A 21,298-nucleotide genomic window follows, 5' to 3' on the forward strand; every position below is an offset into this window, starting at 1 on the left:
AAGCGGTTCACAAGGTCCGGTTCTGTCCTTTCAGGGGATGGCCCGGGTCCAGGATGGGCACACAGAGGAATATGACAGGTGCAGTCATTAATAATCCTCTTACATCAAATGAGAACAGTGGGAAGCATAAAAGAGGCATTACCTTATCTTTGCACACATACAAAGGAAATCACCTCATCTATACAACACAGAATCAAACAATGGCACAAAGCATTGATGTTTTTATTAATGGCTTGCTGTTACATGAGATACAGAGATCTGCATGAATGTCTATATTAGATGTTGGAAACTAGTGCTGGGCGATATGGACCATAGTCAAATCATCTTATCGTCAACCTGAAGGATCGCCAATACACAATATTATCATAATTAATTTAATTATTTACCTAGTTTCATAGCTGTGAACATAAAGTGAAACAACTCAAGGGTAAGGCTAAAAGCAGCCTAATATTAGTGTAATTTATTAACTACATATTATATAGCATATGGTAGCATATGGATGTCATGAAATATACTGTATATTTAATTTGTATTTAACATGATAACAATTTAATAAAAACAGTTTAAGATACTAATTATAATGCTTACATTTCCTCAGTTATTCAAACAGCAACTACAGAAAACGAGCAAAGAACATTTACATTACCAAAGAACATCATCACTGACTCAGTCTTCAGTCTAGCGCACGTTTGTGAACTTTAAAAAACACTCCCATTATACCAGTGAAGCTGTCTACACTGTATGATGAATAAATCTCTTACATCACACACACATCTGCACTTTGTTGTTTATGTAGAGAGAATTCACGAGAGAGCAGAATGTATTGCAATGAACAACGAAACCCAACTGTTTCAGCGATGACTCATCTGAACGCCTCTGATTGGGCACTGCATTCATAAATGGTTATAATGCACAACACTGTAAAAACATCTAAAAAGAAATATGATGATACCAAATAAGCCCTAATATTAATTACATAATAATACTAGCCTGATAATAATAATAATAATAATAATAATAAATGAATAATCATCTTAATATCATCAAAGGCATCAGCCACAGATATCGATACACAATACTACTGTATATCGGCACAACCCTATTGGAAACCTAATGCTGCGATAGTTATGCAAATCATGGACAATAAATCACGTTTACTTGGAATATGTATTTATGATTTGTGTCACCCTAGAAATGTGGTTTCATTTTGCTGACACTCAAGAACTGTGTTGTCTTATTTGGTAGCTCTGTGATGTTAGAGGACGGTCAGGATGGTATGGACAGTGGTAGCCTGACTCCTGGCTCAGCTCGACAGGTCTGCATCCAACGCCATCCAAGCCACGGCTTCGGGTTCATTGCCGGCAGCGAACGGCCTGTCGTTGTACGCTCTGTCTCTGCGGGTAAGACGTGTGTCTCTGTCTGGAGCTATGGGACAGGTGTCTGTTGTCCCCTGGCTCTGGTGTGCCAGGTTTTTGAGTTCTTCAGATCTGAGATGAGTCTAATCAAATGGGAATTCAGATACTGTACTTGAGGTGTACGATTAAGTTTCTATTTGATGCCTTGATAAGATAAGTGTGAAAATCCACTGTAGGATAGGTTATTATAACTGCCTTAGGAAACAAGTGTGACTAAAATGATTTAGTGATCTATATCAGCATATATTTTGGGACAAGAAAAGAAGACGACAATGTCAGGGACTTTAACTAATCAAGTCTATACAGAGCAAGACGAGTTTACAGACTCCTCCTTTACAGACGGACCCTCAAACGGCAAGCTTTACCCCGGAGATCAGATCCTAGCCATCAACCAGGAACTCGTGAGCGACGCGCCCCGGGAGAAAGTCATAGACCTTGTAAGGTAACACCCTTTACTGTCACCAGAGGGAAGGGCCTTGTCTGGACGCATGACTGTGCTTTATGTATTTCTATTCCATGTGTCTCCATCAGATAAGAGAATTAATTTCAGATAAGACACTCTTTTCACATTCTGCAGCTCACTTGCCAAAATGTCTTTTTCTTCTGCAGGCGGTGCAAGGACTCGATTGTTCTCACTGTGCTGCAACCACAACAGGTAGTTAAGGACATTATGTCTTCTCCGAACCAAATTACATTAAATCGGTCCCTTTCAGTGATGCAGTCAACCCACTATGCCAATTTCAATAGAGTCTGTACATTTTTACTGGAATTTGACATTCAGGTTCAGCTTTGTGTACAAAAGCACATTTGCTTTGTGCCAGTGTTACATAATTACTATACATACACAATTACATAATTAGTATATTGAGACTAAAGCTCAGTAGTGAAAATGTCATGGGAATGATTCATGTCAATGTTCCCCAGTGCACTGAGCTCAATGGAGCATTAACCCTGCCGCCACATTGCAAACAGGTCAAGCTGTAACAGCGCTCAAAAGTTTAAACAATTTCAACTTTGACCTTGGTTGCTATTGAGCTTGCAGTGTACAATCAATCGCCCAGCTGTTGACAGAAAAAAGACTGATCCTCTGTATATACAATTCCAGCTGTACTTCCATTCTAAGTCATATCATGATATTCAGAGAACAGTGCTGGGTAGATAACTTACAAATTGTACAACCCGAATTCCGGAAATGTTGGGACATTTTTTAAATTTGAATAAAATGAAAACTAAAAGACTTTCAAATCACATGAGCCAATATTTTATTCACAATAGAACATAGAGAACATAACAAATGTTTAAACCAGTTTTACAAATAGTTGGGACGGGGACATGTTTACCATGGTGTAGCATCTCCTCTTCTTTTCAAAACAGTTTGAAGACATCTGGGCATCGTCTGGGTTATGAGTTTCTGGAGTTTTGGTGTTGGAATTTGGTCCCATTATTGCCTGATATAGGTTTCCAGCTGCTGAAGAGTTCGTGGCCGTCTTTGACGTATTTTTCGTTTAATGATGTGCCAAATGTTCTCTATAGGTGAAAGATCTGGACTGCAGGCAGACCTATTCAGCACCCAGACTCTTCTACTACGAAGCCATGCTGTTGTAATAGCTGCAGTATGTGGTTTTGCATTGTCCTGCTGAAATACACAAGGCCTTCCCTGAAATAGACTTCGTCTGGAGGCGAGCATATGTTGCTCTAAAACCTTTATATACCTTTCAGCATTCATAGTGCCTTCCAAAACATGCAAGCTGCCCATACTGTATGCACTTATACACCCCCATGCCATCAGAGATGCTGGCTTTTGACCTGAACGCTGATAACACGCTGGAAGGTCTCCCTCCTCTTTAGCCCGGAGGACACGGCGTCTGTGATTTACAACAAGAATGTCAAATTTGGACTCGTCTGACCATAGAACACTTTTCCACTTTGAAACAGTCCATTTTTAATGAGCCTTGGCCCACAGGACACGACGGCGCTTCTGGACCATGTTCACATATGGCTTCCTTTTTGTATGATGGCACGTCGGATTGTGTTTACCGACAGTGGTTTCTGGAAGTATTCCTGGGCCCATTTAGTAATGTCAATGACAGAATCATGCCGATGAGTGACGCAGTGTCGTCTGAGGGCCCGAAGACCACGGGCATCCAACAAAGGTCTTCGGCCTTGTACCTTACGCACAGAGATTTCTCCAGTTTCTCTGAATCTTTTGATGATGTTATGCACTGTAGATAATTGACATTGAGGAATGTTGTTTTTAAAGTATTCCACAATCTTTTTACGCACTCTTTCACAGATTGGAGAGCCTCTGCCCATCTTTACTTCTGAGAGACTCTGCCTCTCTAAGACATCCCTTTTATAGCTAATCATGTTACAGTCCTGATGTCAATTAACTTAATTAGTTGCTAGATGTTCTACCAGCTGAATCTTTTCAAAATATCTTGCTTTTTCAGCCCTTTGTTGCCCCCGTGCCAACTTTTTTGAGACCTGTAGTAGGCATCAAATTTAAAATGAGCTTATTTAGTGAATAAAAGTGTTAAATTTCTCCATTTAAACATTTGTTATGTTCTCTATGTTCTATTGTGAATAAAATATAGGCTCATGTGATTTGAAAGTCTTTTAGTTTTCATTTTATTCAAATTTATAAAAACGTCCCAACATTTCCGGAATTCGGGTTGTAGTTCATTACTGATTATAGATTACATGATGAAATTTGTAGTTAGTAACATACTCTAGGTCAGTGTTTCCCAACCTTTTTTCTGCCACGGCACAGTTTTGATATGTAAAAAATCCCACGGCACACCACTAAACATCATAATATATATATATATATAATTTGGTCGTTTACTGTTGTTAAAATATGCTATTTATAGCCTTTTATATCGCTCCACAAATTAGCATTTCAGACGTACACATTCATCGTAATCGTGTGTTTATTATCTTATATAATCTATAGTGGCTGTTGTCATGTTTATTTCTGCTGCTCTGCTGAAACTCACGTTGTTTGATGTTACAACCGCCTCTCCGTTCTCCGTTGCCAGGGATACATTCCAAGTATAATACACATTAGTAAAAGGATCTGTTTTAATTTTTATTTGTCTATATACACTTTGCGCGTACATTATAAAAGTAGCACAAAAACCGCAACCCACGGCTCTGTAATTTTTTCCCGCAACTATATTTTCAAAATAGCCCACTTGTGCCGTTACCCTGGCAACACTGGTTTGCTGTACCCTCATCACACAATGAACGATAACCTTCCGCGCTGCGATGATGGGAAGAAGTTGGGGTCAAACCTTATCAAACAATTAATTTGCGTAACAAAAAATATTAACGCGTTAATTTTTTTTGATTAATCGCATGTGTTAACGTTGACACCCCTAATATATATATATATAGAAAGAAAGTGGGAAAGTTTTTCCCCCCCCAATAATTAAACATTCCGTCTTCAGAGTTGGTATTTTGGCTTTATATATGATCAGAGACTTGCACTTAATTTCTTAAAATCATATTCAAATGGAATTAACAAGGTTTTTGACGACCGAATGACAGAGGTCTGTTTTGTCGCAGCACAGTGGTTGGGAAACACTGCTCTAGGTTACTCATTTTAGGTAATGTAGATTACTCTTTTTATCTAACTTGTTTTAAACTTTCCATTAAATGTACCATATTGATATATATATATATATATATATATATATATATATATATAAAATGCAAATTAATCAATGATTAAAATAGATTTTTGGGTGCTATTCTAACACTTGTCGGGGTAAAAGCAACACTAAATGTTTTTTGTTGCCTTGAAAGCGGGATGTAAGTCATGTGAACAGAGCTTCAGCAGTCTAACTGAACTACCATTATATATTCACCGATTTCAAATCTACACTGCTAAAAACAATTACTTTAATCCATATATTTCTCTTGTTGTCAAGTAAAAATGTATAAATGTCCATAAAAAAGATACTTTTACTTGAGAAGCAAAACTGCATTAGATATTAAGCATTGTTTGCAGAGAATATAGCTATTTAAGACCAGATGAATGGTTGTAAAGGTTTTTTTATCACTCTAAATAAATCTAGTCTTAACCTCTGTTTTCCTGTCTATTTCTCTTTCTTTCTTCCTACCCTCCCTTTGTCTTTTTGTTTCCTTAGTCACCTAAGTCTGCCTTCATAAGTGCAGCCAAGAAAGCTCGTCTGCGAACCAATCCCCCCAAAGTGCGCTTTTCTGAGCAAGTGTCCATCAGCGACCCAGACTCAGTATGTGCTGCTGCCTCTTGCCCACATCACACCCCAGTCATATGTGTGCTAACACAGCTGTCTTTATGTGCTGCAATGAGACCCGCACAACACTGGCTGACACCAAGACTCCATAGCTCCTGCTATGACTTGTATGGATTGTAAGATTTGAGTTTGTCGAATGGACTCAAGGTATTTTGTGACATGACAGTTCACAGTCTGCTCGTGCTAATATTTGTTAATATTTACAAAATCAATGTGACAATCGTTAGTGTCTCTTTTTGAGAGTGTTACATGGCTGTCATTTCAGAGTTTCAGTATTGAAGTGCGATTCACTCTGCATCTCCTGCTCATCTCATTTCATCAGGTTTATTACCCGGAGGGGCAACACGTAAATCCCTCTCCGATGGTGCTTTCTAGATGTGGTCCACCATTTCAAGAAGCTAAACGGATTAATTCAAAATATGTGCACTTCTGCGGTTTCGTCTTCTTCCACCATCCATGAACTCAGACTTTATTAAAGTGCATACATGAAAACACAGGGCTTGGAATTGACTACGCTTGGTTTGGTTGGAATGAAAGGGATCTAGTGTTTCTCTGTTTCATATGCATAGGGTAGATTTGCATAGAAGTCAGTCAGGCAGATATTGACGGTTGCTCTTTTTTTCTGAATAGAATATGAGTCCTAGTTTGTTTGTTTGTTTAGTTACTGAGATTTACTTGGATTTACTATAGACCGATTTGAACAAGTGCTGCAGTATTGCAACTACGATTTTCTGAAGCAATTCACTGACTATTGAAAAAGGAAATTCTTACAGCAAGAGCTTTGAATAATTCCCTCTGATTCTGATCAAGGTGTTTAAGTTAGAGAGTTACGTGGAGGAACTTAGCGTCAGCTTCCTTTGAACCGTTTCAGCCTACTTAGCAGTAATTGAATAAGGTAGCATTGCATCTAGAGAAAGGCCACAGCCTCCCCATGACCTTAAATGTTGTTACTAGACATTCATTCATTCGTAGCTTTTCATTAGCTCTACAGCTGCCATCTCCTCTTGGTGAACATGGGTCGACAGCACCCATGTTAATGTCAATGTCCATGGATTATGTCCCATACAGTTTGATATCTGCCTTGTGAGCAAGGAAGAGTCAACACTACACCCTTGGGTGCTGGTCGCACCAATTTAATAAAGCGGACCGATGGGAGGGGTGTGCAGCTCTCCTGGAAGAAGAAACTTGCTGATCAGGCCTAGAGGGCCAAAATCGGTAAAGATCAAACCACCCTCACCTGAGCCTCCTCCTCTAATCATGTCAATCCATCTTGTGTGATCAGCAGGGGCCAGCGGGGCTTTCTTCATTAAAACTCGCTGTCAGCACAGAGTACACAAGCTGCTACGTTTTTATTAAAGGGGTTAGGCTTAAAGACAAATGCCAACGTGGGACTTATTATTCATATCACATCATCTCACGCCGTAGCTAACGTGCAATTGATTGGGATTGTGCTCAATGTATGAAATAGAGTTAGCCAACCTGCTCACTTCACCGCCTGTCATAACATGATCCCAACCGACACACCAAATTGATGCTTGCTTATTTGTTTCCATTCTGTATTTGTGTATAAAGTGTAATAGCACTTTGCACATGTCTCCAGAAGCAAGCCTAAAGGGACTTTGGGTAAAACTCTTGCCAAATGTACAATACTTTCATGGGTGTATCAGACCTCATTAAGTGTCAACATTTGATTACATTAAATCATTTTATTGAAAACACTCAGTGGAAGATCAATGAACAGCTGATAATATGGAACCTAGTATAAATCAATATGATTCTGACTAAACATAATGACCTTTCATTCTTGATACAAAAGTGCCTTCAAGGTCTCTCACCCACTTTAAGGTGCACTAAGTCATTTTTACCCACTTTTTTCGAAGTTGCAAGTAAACAAATTTTTGACAAATATTAAAGAAAATGATAGTTACATCAGTGAAATAGAAACTGGCAAATATCATTCACCTTATGTCAGTTACTTTCCATTACAAAATAACATAATCATGGATGACAATTATCCATCTAAATAGGATATTTCTTAAATCCAATACCAAAACTTTGCTTTAGCCCTTTACTGCAATTTGGCAACAGGTGTCAGGATAGCATCCAAAATCATTGTCACTGGTTGTTCCGAAAGATTTATATTTACATTTATTCATCTGTCTGAGTGGTCTGAATAATTGTTCCACTACAGAAAGAACAAGTGTGACATGGACCTTTTTGGTTGAAAACCAAATCCACTGCTGTGTTCTTTATCATTGGCTAACAGAGCATTGCAGTAGTCCAGTCTTGAGAAGATAAGAGCCTGCGCAAGAACTATGCATGTAGGGTCTGATTTTCCTAATGCTCTAAAGAGGAAGGGTCCAAGCACTGAACCTTGAGGCACTCCGATACTTGATGTGATTTAGTAACCCTCTCTAGGATACTTTGAAAGATCTGCCATTAGGTTAGGCTCAAAATAGTACAGTGTACTTCTAGTAATGCCCAGTTCAGGGAGAATGAGTGACAGATAAATCTGGTGACTCACTATTTGAAAGACAGCAGACTGTTGCAGTTTAATGAGGATTGATGGTTTGGGATTGTTTTTGGCCAGCCACAGGGTTTCAGCGATGGCACCATAGGCTTTGAACCAGGAAAATGAATGAGCCAGTTCAACATGAAAAGAAAAAAAAAAGAAAAAATACTTAGTGCACCTTTAACTTTTCTTATTGGAAATGAAGTAGATGCCTTGAACAATTCCTCTCTTAGCTACAAATATATTCTGCAATTTAATTCAGTGTTTGTGTCTAGTTGATTTGCATTCATAGGACATGGTTTCACGTTGGATATAGAATGAATGTGATATGACTTCTGCTTAATTCTATACTCTGTATGTTTAAAAGTCGAGTTTTGGTAGTATTTCCAATTCATTTAAACTATTGCTCATTTATTAAGTTAGACCAAGATCTTCCCTTTAATCACTGTTTCAAACTTAATGTTTTTCCTTTCAGGTTTTCAATATAGTTAAAGTCCTGTCATGTCTTTCTACATTATTTCTTTTTCTCTTAGATATTAGATTTTCTTATTTGAGACTCTGTATTGACCTATTGAGTCTTTTCTTTTCTAAATATCTCATCCAAGTTTCACTGACTGCTTTCTCGCCTCTGTCTCTTTCAGACCATGCTTAAAGACGACTCTCTGCTTCTGATACCAAATGTGTTGAAGGTGTTTCTGGAAAATGGACAGATCAAATCCTTTACGTTTGACAGCCGCACCACTGTTAGGGTGAGTGTGATGGGAAAACTCTTCCCAGTAACACTTTATTTTAAGGACCAATTCTCACTATTAACTAGCATGCATATTAATAGCATATTTTATTAGCACATATTCTTATTCATAGCCTTATTCTGCATACCCATATTTTAGATCCCTTACACCTACCCCATACCTAAACTTAAAAACTACCGTTACCTTTACTATCCGTTAACAAGCAGGACAATTGTTTGATTGATAGATAATAGTGAGAATTAGGCCTTAAAATAAAGTGTACTCTTTCCTGTTACTAGAAACACAATAGGGGGAATTCACTCATTTTTGTTTTTTGTTTAATAGGGACAACGCATATAAATGAACATGCCATAGTATAGAAACATTGCTATTTACATCTGTAGTCCCTATACAGGTAACACAAGACAATGATAATGCATTTTTATTAATACAAATACAAAAACACAATACATAAATGACAACGTAAAATTGTGACAAAGCATTACAAGAGATCACAGATCTGGTTTACTTCTGGGTCACCGTCTAAGATGGCTCTTGAAAGTGTAAAATGTAGAGCACTGCCTTAATGCATGGAGGGGTAAAATGACATGACAAAGTAATCAGTTATGTCAGTTATGTAAATACATTGGTTTGCGTTAAATGCGTTGATGAGTCACACTGATGGATGAACTCATGCCTCGGACTCATTTATTTAACAAGCTGTCAATTGTGGTAGAATCTGGTTGTGATTTCAGCTTTTCGTTCATAAACAGCGACTTCAATCTGCTTAATTAACATAACATTTCAAGAAAACATTTTCACACCTGTAATCAAATGCTACTGCCAGTCCCAAATAGTGTGAACACAGCCATCATAGACATTTGTTGTCTAGGAAGAATCTGAATTCCAATGTTATTCCAATATATAAATGTTGCGTTACTGACAGTTTTTCCAGTGATGGGCATCAGTGACACTGTTAGTGCCCTATTCAACTATTTCATTTAAAAGGGGTTTAATTGAGTGTAGGTACATAGCAGCATTAATAAATGTGCTTGACATTTTTAAATTAAATTTTACTGTTTTTTTTTTAGAGTTCAGTTTTGTTTTGTTGAGCTCCTCTCCTTTCAGTTTTGTAAACATCATACACATTTTTGTTTTTACTTATTAATTTATTTATTGTTATTGAATAATAAACATGACTAAGTAAGCCATGCAGAACATAGGTGAATGCAGATGTGAGACTGAAGGATGCTTCTTGAATGTCATTTGCATAAGTAACAAATGCTCCATCATCGGTATACATTTGAATATTGACATTTGGACATGCATGGGGTAAGTCATTAATATAAAGTTTAAATAAGATTGTACCAAGAATAGAACCTTCTGGGACCCCTGTAAAGCAGTCAAGGTGAAGAGATGTGGTCCTGTTGGTGCACACGCACCACTTTTTATTGAAAAGATGTGATGTCATCTAAAGAATTCAAAGAATATTAAAAATGGTTTTGTAAAAGATTTTTTCAGAACTATTTGTAGACAATACGCTACAAATTTTTAAACAAGGGATTATTCTTACTACGCCCTCACTACTCAAGTATTACCTAGTCTCTGTGCAGCAACTACTAGTGATCTGGAGAATAATTTTCAAATTAATAAAAAAAAAAAAAAAAAACTACTTTTTTCACTTCAAAATAATGGTCCAGAGCACTAGTAGATCTAGGTAACACAACTAATTAGTAATGCATTTGATAACCATGTTCAGAGTGGGGAAAAAGGACAATTGCCCATGTCTCAGACACATTAATGTTGTAATTAATTAACTGGCAGTTCTTTATAATTGCTCATAGTTAGTAGTTCTTAATTATCCTACTCTCATTCAATAATTATTGATTACCTAATAATTGCCCTGAATTCACCCGTACTTACTGATTAGGTCATCTTGTTCCAGTGTTAGAGCATCATTCTAAAGTGTTACCAAATAGAGTAACGTGACTTGGAAAAGTCATTAGCCAACATTCTTTCTGAAAGCAAAAGTGGTAAAAAGGGTAATCACTTTCTTTTGTACAGCTGATCTTATGTTACGTCAGAAAAAAAGCATGAATTCCAAGAGCTGTAATCAACTGAAAGAAATGCAATACAGTTTTTATTCAGCCTTCAAAGGCGATGTAATTGTTGAACGTGTAGATGAGTTGAGGTTTGATGGTTTCAGACCATTAAAACACCTAGTGAGCTTTTTTCTTCTCCTACATTTGGGGTTTTACAGCATTGTTGACATTTCTCACAATCCCTCCTGAGCTGATATCTTCAGCCTTTGGTCAGTATCACCAAACAGATTATCTCAATCCTGGTGACAGAACACAGTGCAGTAATCCGTCTATCTCCCATAGCTGGAGTTACTGTCATCAAACACTAAGTATATAATGCATCACAGCAGCCAGTACACATTGGTGCTTCAGCACAGTGTTTGAGTACAGTATTTGCTTTGGTCACATGGAAACCTCATTAAATATTTGGCGTCCATTTCAGAAGCAAAGCCACTAGTCAGTAAAAAGCCTCATTTGTCTCCAGAGCAGGATCCAGTGACTGAGAGTGTTGATTTCAGTGCTCTGTCACTGATGGAAATGTCAAGTCTGTCCTCCTGTAGTTCACACACTGCTGATTCTGTTGCTTTCCACTACATTTACTTTGCACTGCAATATCTGAGATACAGTAATACAGTAATCAGAAGAGTCACTACAGAATACTAGACCTTGTTCTCCTTTTCCCATTCGCCCCAGGATGTGATATCGTCGCTGCAGGATCGCCTCTCTCTGCGCTACATCGAGCATTTTGCTTTAGTGCTGGAATCCGGTGGACTGGCCCAGAATCAGAGGCTGCATCTGCTCCAGGAAAACCAGCCACTGTCTCATGTGAGTAAATGCCACCCAAAAACCACTGACTGATGCATTACCTTCACTCTAATGTTTAAGAGCTTTAAAAGCAGCCTTAAATATCAAGTACAAGGTGCTTTACACCAGCTTTCTATTGTGTGTTGCAACAAACAATCCTAATGAAGTTTAAAAAAAACAAAAAAAAACGAAGTAGAAGTAGTGGTGGCCAAAATTGTTAGAACACCTGACAGATCTGAAAATATTGACCTTTTTTTGCCTCCAAAACACGATTTAATGTTCATGAAACATGCAGATGGTTGCTCTGAGCACAACAAATATTTGATGAAGTGAGTCGTACTGTTTTTAAGCACTTTTAACTTTAATATTTGGTATGTCCACCTTTTGCAGCAATTACAGCAGCACATCTCTCTGGCATAGTGTCAATATATATCCTGAGAACTTCAACACTAATGTTATCCCATGCCTTCTGCAACTCAATCCAAAGGCTTTCCTTTGAACGTACAATAGATCTGTCCAGTTTATTTTACAACTCGGCCAAAATTTGCTCGATGGGGTTGAGGTTCGGACTTTGAGAAGGCCAGTCCATTATTTTCAATGTTCAACAGATTCCTTCCGTCACAGGTAGTTCCAGCAATAGTTTGTTTTATGGGTATTATAATGGCCAATTCAACAAAAACAATTGAAACCTCTTAAATATGCCAAGTGTTCTAACAATTTTGGCCACCAATTTATATAAGCATTTAACTGTAGTAGTATTAGCATTTGAATTAGATTTAATTGTATTTATGTCTAATGTTATCAGCATGATTTCAAAAATATTCCAAAAAACATCTTGTGCTCCAATAGAACATCTGACCATCTGGACAAAGCAGTTCAAATGCCCAGTCAATAATTCAGTTATTCGATTAGTGGCAGAAATTAAATTTTCAATTATATTACATTATTTCAAATCCTAAAATGCTCTGTGGTTTAAACTGGATTTTGAATCATAGATTTTCTATTCAGTGTGGTCTTAGACTCATAGACGCCATTGTATATGAATATACAGTAATAGAACCTTTAATAAGAACCTGAGTTACAGGATAATGAAATTGATTTGTTATGGCTGCTATATCACATCACCTTTCTACCGTAAGGAATGCAATGTGACAATTTAGTACTGGTGTATTTGTTACTGTTTTATTTCAAAGGTGTATTTTATTCTGTATTTTCAGGTAGTTCACAGGACCTACTTCCAGGGAATGAAGTGTCTTTTCCGTATTTGCTTCTTCCCAAAAGACCCTGCTGACTTATTGAGGAGAGACCCCGCTGCATTTGAGTACCTCTACATACAGGTGGATTACTCAGGAATATTCACATAATAAGAAACATGATTGGTCTGATATTAATATATAGCCTCTTAATATGTTATTCGTTCTAAATTCCCCCAGAGCCGTAATGACGTCATTAAAGAGCGGTTTGGGATGGACTGGAAGTCTGACATCACGCTTAGGTTGGCAGCCCTCCACATCTACATCACTGTGTCGATTGCGAGACCCAATCAGAAGATTTCTCTGAAGCATGTTGAGTAAGTCTTTAAAACAGTCATGATTGCCTGAAAATAGGAAATTTCATGTATTTATATAAGACCTGGATCCCTACCTTGATTGAAATATTATGCTATGAATTAAGGATAAGAGGAAAGATGGATGTTTGAAAATTCAGTGCACTTAATTGAAATGGAATTTAACGTGCGTGTCAAAAATGCAAAGTTGCCAAGTGTTGTCCTTGTGTTTTTTAGCAACATTTTGAACAATGATGATATTTTCGTGCTAAACATTGTGTTTATGTGAACAGGCATTTAGAGTAACCTAGAGTAACCAAAGAAGCATGCATTAGATTTTGGATGAGCACCATAAGCAGCATATAGTTTTACATCGGTGGCAGATGACAACCGTGAAACCATCAGAGAGCACTGTAAGGTCTTGTAGCTGGTTGCATGTTTTGAAGACTAAACCCGCATCATTATCTTAAGGAAAGAATGGGGCTTGGAACCTTTCCTTCCTTTGACTCTGTTGCCAACTATCAAGGAGAAAAACGTCTGCAAGACTCTCTCACAGCTGTTGAAGACATATCAGCATCCTCCACCAGCTGGTAACAAGGTATATGTTGTTACTAAGAATATTTGGAGCAAATATCATTAAAAAATAGGGCACCATGTACTGTATTTGAAAGAATTTTCCGTATTTATTTTTTACAGTTGTTGTACCTGTATTTTGGATTTTACACTGCATTCTGTTGTTTACAGTTAACTGAAATGTCTGTAGAATTAATGGATTACCAGTTCTTTTCTCTTTCTTTTTTTTTTTTTTTTCTTTTACAGTATATCTTAAATGGAGGTCTTTGTCGTCTAATGTGAATCAAGAAACCTTTTATCTCTTCAGTCTAATGCATGTTTTTGTATTTGTGTATTAATTTTATGCCCTAAGAGCATAGTTTATATGTGTAATGGTGGAATAGAGATATGCAAAACAGTGTGCATTTAATTTCTTCATACCAATCATACATTACACATCAGACCTTATAGCAGCAAAACATTGCCCTCTGCTGGCCAGAATATTATCCTCTATGCACTTGCACATCTTATTTTCTCTTTATCTGTGTTTCTATGCAGGTTTCTCCTCTTCAAGGAAAACTACAGTACATGCGTGTCTTAAATGACCTTCCACCATTCGGAGGCTTCTTGTTTCACACAGTTGGCTTGGTAACACACATCTGAGATCACTTCTTAAACAATAATCAAGAACAATTTTGCATTGATTTCATGGTTTTACAAAAATGTTCTAAATATTACCACGCTACCTTTCAAACCTAAAAAAATAAATAAATTACTTGTCCTTCTGTTACTGAATTTCTCATTATTTTATTTTTCTACTAAAAAGGATGAGAAGCAGTCAGCCACTACGTTGTTGGTTGGGCCGAGACATGGTATCAGTCATGTGATTGACTTGAAGAACAACCTAACAACGGTCTTAGCAGAGTTCAGCCGCGTGGCCAAGGTCCAGCTCTTCAGAGAGCATCATGGAGTAGCCCGGGTTGAGGTTGTTATTCTGGATGCAAAGGTGTGGAAAAAGCTCTGAAACTAAATCTGAAACAGTATTGCATTATACAACATCCTCAGATGTAATACTATACTAATATCTGTTTTCATACTAATTATTGTAGCCCTTGGTCTTATTAATGGAGTGGCCAGATGCATCAAACTTTGCCTGTTTGATATCTGGCTATTACAAGCTATTTGTGGACCCTAAAAGGACAATCTACTGCAGGATACCTGGTCAGCCTTATATGATCAAGGCAGGTATGTTAGAAACCGTATTGTTATTGTTGCAATTTCATTGAAATACAACAAAGTCATTGCATGTAATTTTCTGACAGTGCATTTGCTTTGCTTTTCATCTTCCACTGACTAGCTGAACTAAAATGTGTTGCGTTGCATATGAAATTTGGGACATTTCAAAATAAAATAGATGTAATAATGGAGATAAAATGTCCATGGTGACATCTAAAATATAAAACAAAATAAATTTAATTATAAACAAAAAATAAATATTTGAATCAGTCACGAAATGAATTGATCAGGTTGCTTTCAAAAGGATCTTTGATGATATATATTATAAGGACTTATCATGGCAATCATTCATAATTCCAGCTTGATCCCTCCATCCTCATCTTGAGTCAGTTTATGCAAGCTTAACTGAAATGCTGATCAAGATAAATGCATATTTCTGGAAGTTAAGTGTATGTTGCATCGCGTTACTAAACCATGTATTGGATGTTCGCATCTCCTGTGGTCTGCCAAAGAGAAAGATCACAGCATGCCATCACATCCCACAAGGCTCTTTTCCATCTCTGAGAACTCTATTCAGCAGACTCACCTTTGTCATCTGGACTCATTCCCATCCATCATGTTTTCTACTCGTTCAACCACTCAGACAGTTCTGTCATTTAGATTCCAGAAGCTCTCATGCCCAATTCCGCTCCGGAGCCACTGTGCCAAGTGGGAGTCGGCGAGAAGACAGAGAGGGGTCGTCCAGAGAGGCAACACAGAAGACATCAGCATCACCCATATCTCAGCACCTTGGCCTGTGTCACATCCATTTAAAAGAGCAACAACAGCTGCAAGAGCTTCAGATACAAGCTGAACAGGAGCTTGACATTAATGAGAACCTTATCTCACAGGTACAGAATCGTTCACGCACAAAGTCTGACCCCACTCTAAAGAGCACCGAGTCAGTGGCTGAACAAGACGGTCCCACCGATGACAAATCAAGCTTCAGAAACAGAGCGAAAACAATGGAGCCTTCACAGAGGTTTTTCTGTGACTCCTGCAAGGCAAAACTCCAAGCTGAAGGTTTGATCTCAGACACTGGGGAGGCAGGAAGGCTCATTTTGCAGCAGTGCACAAATGCATGTGCTTCCCGTGAAGTAGGGGTTGTTGATCTCATTGCCTTACCGCTACCTGGGAATGAGGAAGATGAGGAGATGGATGATGGAGGAGGAAAGCTGCAGCCTCCCCCTCCCGCCATAGCAGCACCGCCCCCTGGGTTTCGTGACAACAGCTCTGATGAAGACGACCCTAAAAAGGGTCGGAAAGGAATCAAAGCCTCTGCTGCTGTGGCAGAGGGTCGAGAGGAAGTTCCTGTAACACTGATTGATAATGTGACCACTAGGACGGTTCAAGACCACGCTCAGGAGTTAGACGATGCATTAGTGTCCACCCTCCAGGCGCTGGAAGCACTAGCTGCATCAGAGGATTACCCACACCATCACCAGCAGACACAACAGACAGCAGGTGGACTATGTACTATTAAAAGTGCTGGTTCTTTACATGTCTATGAGTAAATAAGACTTTTAAAAGTCAAGCAAACTGTAAAATCAGAAATAGTCATTAAAAACTAGTTGTTTGTACATCTTCAAATTACAGAAGGCTAACATATTAAGTTATAAGGTCTCAAAACAAATATCAGTGCAGTGTTACATACTCATTACCAACAAAATAAAAAAAAAAAACATGATCTTAACACCCTTTTATAATAAAATTGTTGACTTTTAATTCTTAATTAGAACATGCATTTTCTCCATATAATTTTGTTTACCTGAAGTGACCTTATGAGATTTCTTATGAGCATGGTTGTTTTTTTTTTCTGTTCCCTTACAGGGTTGATTGTGCTTGCTGCCATAACCCCTGAATCGTCCCTAGACTCTGGACATGAGACAAATTCTTCAGAGCTAACTGATGTGTCTGAGATGGTGTCTGCCATGAAGCAGCATCAGAACCAGGCCTATCTACTTGCCCACCACATCAACAAAGAGCGACTTTTCAGTCGGCGAGACTTCCCCTTGACAATCCCTGGCTGTACCACACAAGCAATTGGTGGAGGGGCTTTTTCAATGAGTCAGATCCGTGGCGGGTGTCCACCAAAGTCTGTGATCTTAAGTAAGACCGTGCCCTTGAAAGTATGCCCCAATCAAGGAGTTAGTCCCTCTGACAACTCTGTGGAGCAAGGGAAGAGCCATGAAACAAAAGGTGAGAAGGATATAGAAAAAACAGAAAGAGGCCCTGTCAAAGAGTCCTTGGAAAAGTCTGAACTGCAGACATCTGAGGAGCTTAAAGCATCTGATCAAGAGGGTGCTCCCAAAGTCAACATGGATCAGTTGCCTCAAGCTAATGAAGAAAAAACAAGCTCCGTTACCTCAGAAGGTGTCCAGGAAAAAGAATCTGGTACAGTCACCCTAGAAACTACCAGTATAGCCTTACCTGTTCTTTTACCAGTGGATAGAACTGCATCTGCTAAGATTTGTCCGACAAATATGTGCCAAGATGCCGACAATGCCTCAAGTGAGACCACTAAGCCTTCAAGTTCAAAGGGCCTTCTGCCAGCTGCTGACTTGTTCTGCACCTGTCCGGTACGACCAGAGCCTGGCCCACAGGTGCGTCTGAAAGATCCACAGGCCCAAAAACTGGTGGTGTTTCACTCATCATCTCCCACAGATGACGAGCGTCTCCGTGCCAAAGGACTTCAGTTAGCTAACAACAAAGAGAATGCAGCAAAGACACCTGATGCAAGCTTGGCTAAGCCTAGTACCCTGCCCCCTACCAAGTACTCACCAGCTATGCCTGTTAAAGTAGAACGGAAGGAGATGCCAGAGGCAAAGGCAGAGAACTCCCAGAGTAAAGACCCTGTGGAACCACAGAAACCTGCTAAAAGTTTGCCTGTTCTGGTAGACCCAACACTTGTCCTAAGTTGTGCGGAAAAGGGTGCAACTATCCCAGGAGCCGAGTATAAGAAACAGGCAAATAACAAAGTCAAATCCCAGCGCAGTACTCCCTTCCTGAGTTTTAGGAACTTAATTTCAGCCACTTTCCCAGCACGTTTGCGCAGAGAGACGGATGAGCGTCGTGCTCAACTTCAGAAGGTCAGGCAGTATGAGCTAGAGTTCCTGGAGGAGCTTCTAAAACCTAAAACATCCCAAGGAGAGTTCATACCACAGGGATCCTCTCCTGTTCCCTCATTTACCCCATGTGCCTGCCAGCTGCGCACGAGTCCCGTACAGAAAGTTCCTGGGATCTCACGAGAACAGCGACGCAGCTGTGATTGTAAGAGAATGTGCCGCGGAATGCGTCTCCCGGATACAGCTGTTGGTTCTGCAGCGGACCAGAGAGGGCGAGAGAGGACAGTCTGCAAAACTCCCCCAGCTATTCCAAAGTCTCCACATGCTCAAGGAGAATTACGGAAACCTCAGACTTTGGAAATCAAAACCACTCGAATCCGCTCCACAAGCCTAGAGTCAAGGGAACCCAGAGATACACCCACGTCATGTTTGCCTACATGCGCTACCCGTTCAGAATGCATGGCCGCGCCACAGTACAAAAAGCTACAAAGGAGATATAGCATAGGGGAGATTGACAATAATGACAGCACCCCCCTGTATGCTGAGGTTAAAACGACAAAAGCAAAGAGCCTTGAGAAAGAAATGGAAAGAGTTAGGGCCACTGGACTTAGACTTCCAACTCCAGTAGAGCCTGTACATACTAAAGATGGGGATGCAAAGAAGAAGGGGATATTTTTTATTCAGGGAGAGGAGCTTCTTCAGGAAAGTCGAGAGGGTACTGCTGAGGTTCTGGGGTTGCCAAGTGAGGATCCTGAGGACAGAGAAAAATGCTGCTCCTTCTGCTTTTGTTATCGCAAATGTGAAGCTGCTGATGAGAGCAGTGAAAAAGATGAACTGTCTTATTCCATCCCCCTGCAGGTTTTGCCCGGGATGCACCTAGACTCAAGGGCAATGCCAGTAGTCAGCAAAACACTTCAGGTGCTCGATGCAGAGGATTGCAGTGGGGAGGAGGAGGAAGAAGAAGAGGAGCCACAAACACAGAGGATTGATCTACGGGCCTGTGGGAATCTGGAAACTAGCCTGGCAAGGGTACAGTCCTTGCAGGGCAAAACATTCTCGCTCCCTGACGGATTCCTAAACGCACAACTTGATGCCAATGAGCTGCTCTCAATTTTAAGGCAGTGTGCCAACAGTCCCCAAATCGAGGGTGAGCCTCGTATCCCTCCTGCAAAACTGGCAGAGTACAAGCAAGAACTTGCAGTCCGTTTTAAAGAGTTCAGGGCATCATGTAGACGCGTGGCAAGTGTTGAGAAAAGTCCCTCTCGAATGCTAAGTGCTGTCACAGCTAGCTTCCAGGTGCTGTGCAACCTTACTCAAACATTCATTCGGCTGGTCAGGGGTGTACGTTCTGAAACCCAAAAACTGCAGCTTTTACGTAAGGTCGAGGAGGTAGCCGTCAACTACACCCTTCTTCTTCGTGCTGCTGAAGAGGCAATGGGACACTCTAGTAGCCTCCCCAATAAGAGTGCAAGTCCTCAACTCCACACATCCACCAACATGGGCTCTCTTAATCGCCCAATCAAAACCTTGCCCAGCAAGTAATGACTCATTCACTAATGAGATTGTGGGGCAGGCCGGACAGACAACTGCCCAACACTTTGGCAGGAATCTCTTCGGATCCTTCATCGGTTTACATTTTTACTTGCCTTTCTGTTCACCTACTGCTAAATTCCATAGCCGCATAACTATCTACTGTTATATGTTTATGAAGGTTGTGCTAACTTGTACACACAAAGGATCTTTTACATTGTGCACAGAAGTGGGAAAAAAATACATCTGATCCTGTGCATTATAGATGACCAACAGGGCTGTTCACTCGTGTTCTTAGAGAAAGGGTACTGTGAAATGGACTTAGTTTTTGTATATTTAGTTGTTCCTATATTTAAATAATAAAGTGACTGTCTAGGGAAGGGCTGGTGGGGTTATTTTGTGTCCTAACAATGGTTTATAAAGCATATTATGGAAAAACTATATTATCATTATTGCAATTACTGTAGAGACATTATAGCTACATAATCTAAAACATGCCCTGAGGGTGGCAAATCTATATATGTATCACAGAAAATTAAATGATAACAGATTTTGTAAATTAGGTAGAGAGAGAACTGGTTATTTGGTAATGTGCTTGTTTTTCAATTTCGTTTGTTGTGACATGAAATACTCCCTTTTCACAATATCGCATTCACAATGTCTGGATTTGTATCTAAGCGTCTGAACTGACACTTTTTTAATGAATATTTATGAACACAAGAGCCCACTAACAAGATAGTGGAAGGAAACACCTGCCCAGGGCAGACAATGTAGCAGATTTAAATTCACCGGAATATTAATTGAAAGGATACAATGGTTGAGCTGAGACCAAGATGAAAAAAGGCGCTCCTGTTTGCTAATGCACAAAAAAAATCCTCTCTCACTTTCACCCCCACAAACTCATCCAGATCCATACATCGTACATGTAGTGGCAAACAGTGTCATCATTTTTTGTACTGGAGGAGTGGGCTGAGCTCATGATATCTGCATAATTTAGTGCAATCACGAAGCTAATGCTTGTGTAGATGACACACAACCATTTTCTTTCCAAGTATAGCCTAAGTACACAGATAACCAATGGTTCACAATATTTTTTGAATATTGCTTTGTTTTTCTTCTATCCCATATTTTGAAATGTCTTATATGTAGAAAACTTTATTTTTTGGATTTTCATGTGATGTCATCCATTGTGCACTCTTGAGAACATAACCCCGTCCCCATCCACACACACAGAATAGTTTTATATGTATTTTAATAAAACCAACTGCTGTCTTATGTCTGAAAACTTTTCTGTCTCCTCTTCCAATCTAGGATATGAATGGTTAAATTATGGTCTTATAATCCATATAAGGCTCTACTACTGTGACATTTAAACAATTAACACCTGACTGTTTTGGGTGTCTTGCATGTTATGCCTACTTTAAAATAGAACCGAATGAAGTGGGCTCTGTCAAGCCAGCAACTAATAGACTGTTTAATGCTGGGATTGGATTAACTTATATCATTA

The 21,298-nt window shown here is 39.2% G+C and overlaps 1 protein-coding gene across 1 annotated transcript; it reads left to right on the top strand.

The window, feature by feature from the left end:
• The first annotated feature begins 2,024 nt into the window (after window positions 1-2,024).
• On the top strand, window positions 2,025-21,046 carry frmpd3 (FERM and PDZ domain containing 3). Its single transcript, XM_058797663.1, has 12 exons — window positions 2,025-2,070; window positions 5,567-5,671; window positions 8,849-8,956; window positions 11,713-11,844; window positions 13,041-13,160; window positions 13,257-13,393; window positions 13,841-13,967; window positions 14,480-14,569; window positions 14,748-14,927; window positions 15,031-15,166; window positions 15,818-16,660; window positions 17,027-21,046. Exons 3-12 carry the CDS (start codon window positions 8,852-8,854, stop codon window positions 19,801-19,803), a joined length of 4,647 nt encoding a protein of 1,548 aa, XP_058653646.1. The 5' UTR covers window positions 2,025-2,070; window positions 5,567-5,671; window positions 8,849-8,851; the 3' UTR covers window positions 19,804-21,046.
• The last annotated feature ends 252 nt before the right edge of the window (window positions 21,047-21,298 follow it).

This window comes from Onychostoma macrolepis, chromosome 14 (genome assembly GCF_012432095.1).
Source record: "Onychostoma macrolepis isolate SWU-2019 chromosome 14, ASM1243209v1, whole genome shotgun sequence".
In the NCBI taxonomy this organism is placed as follows: Eukaryota; Metazoa; Chordata; class Actinopteri; order Cypriniformes; family Cyprinidae; genus Onychostoma; species Onychostoma macrolepis.

Bases quoted from the DNA above. Each gene is read 5' to 3' on its own strand.
- frmpd3 (XM_058797663.1), top strand. From the start codon at position 8,852: ATGCTTAAAGACGACTCTCTGCTTCTGATACCAAATGTGTTGAAGGTG. The intron at 8,957-11,712 runs GTGAGTGTGATG...CATTCGCCCCAG, and splicing joins ACAGCCGCACCACTGTTAGG to GATGTGATATCGTCGCTGCA. The intron at 16,661-17,026 runs GTGGACTATGTA...GTTCCCTTACAG, and splicing joins GCAGACACAACAGACAGCAG to GGTTGATTGTGCTTGCTGCC.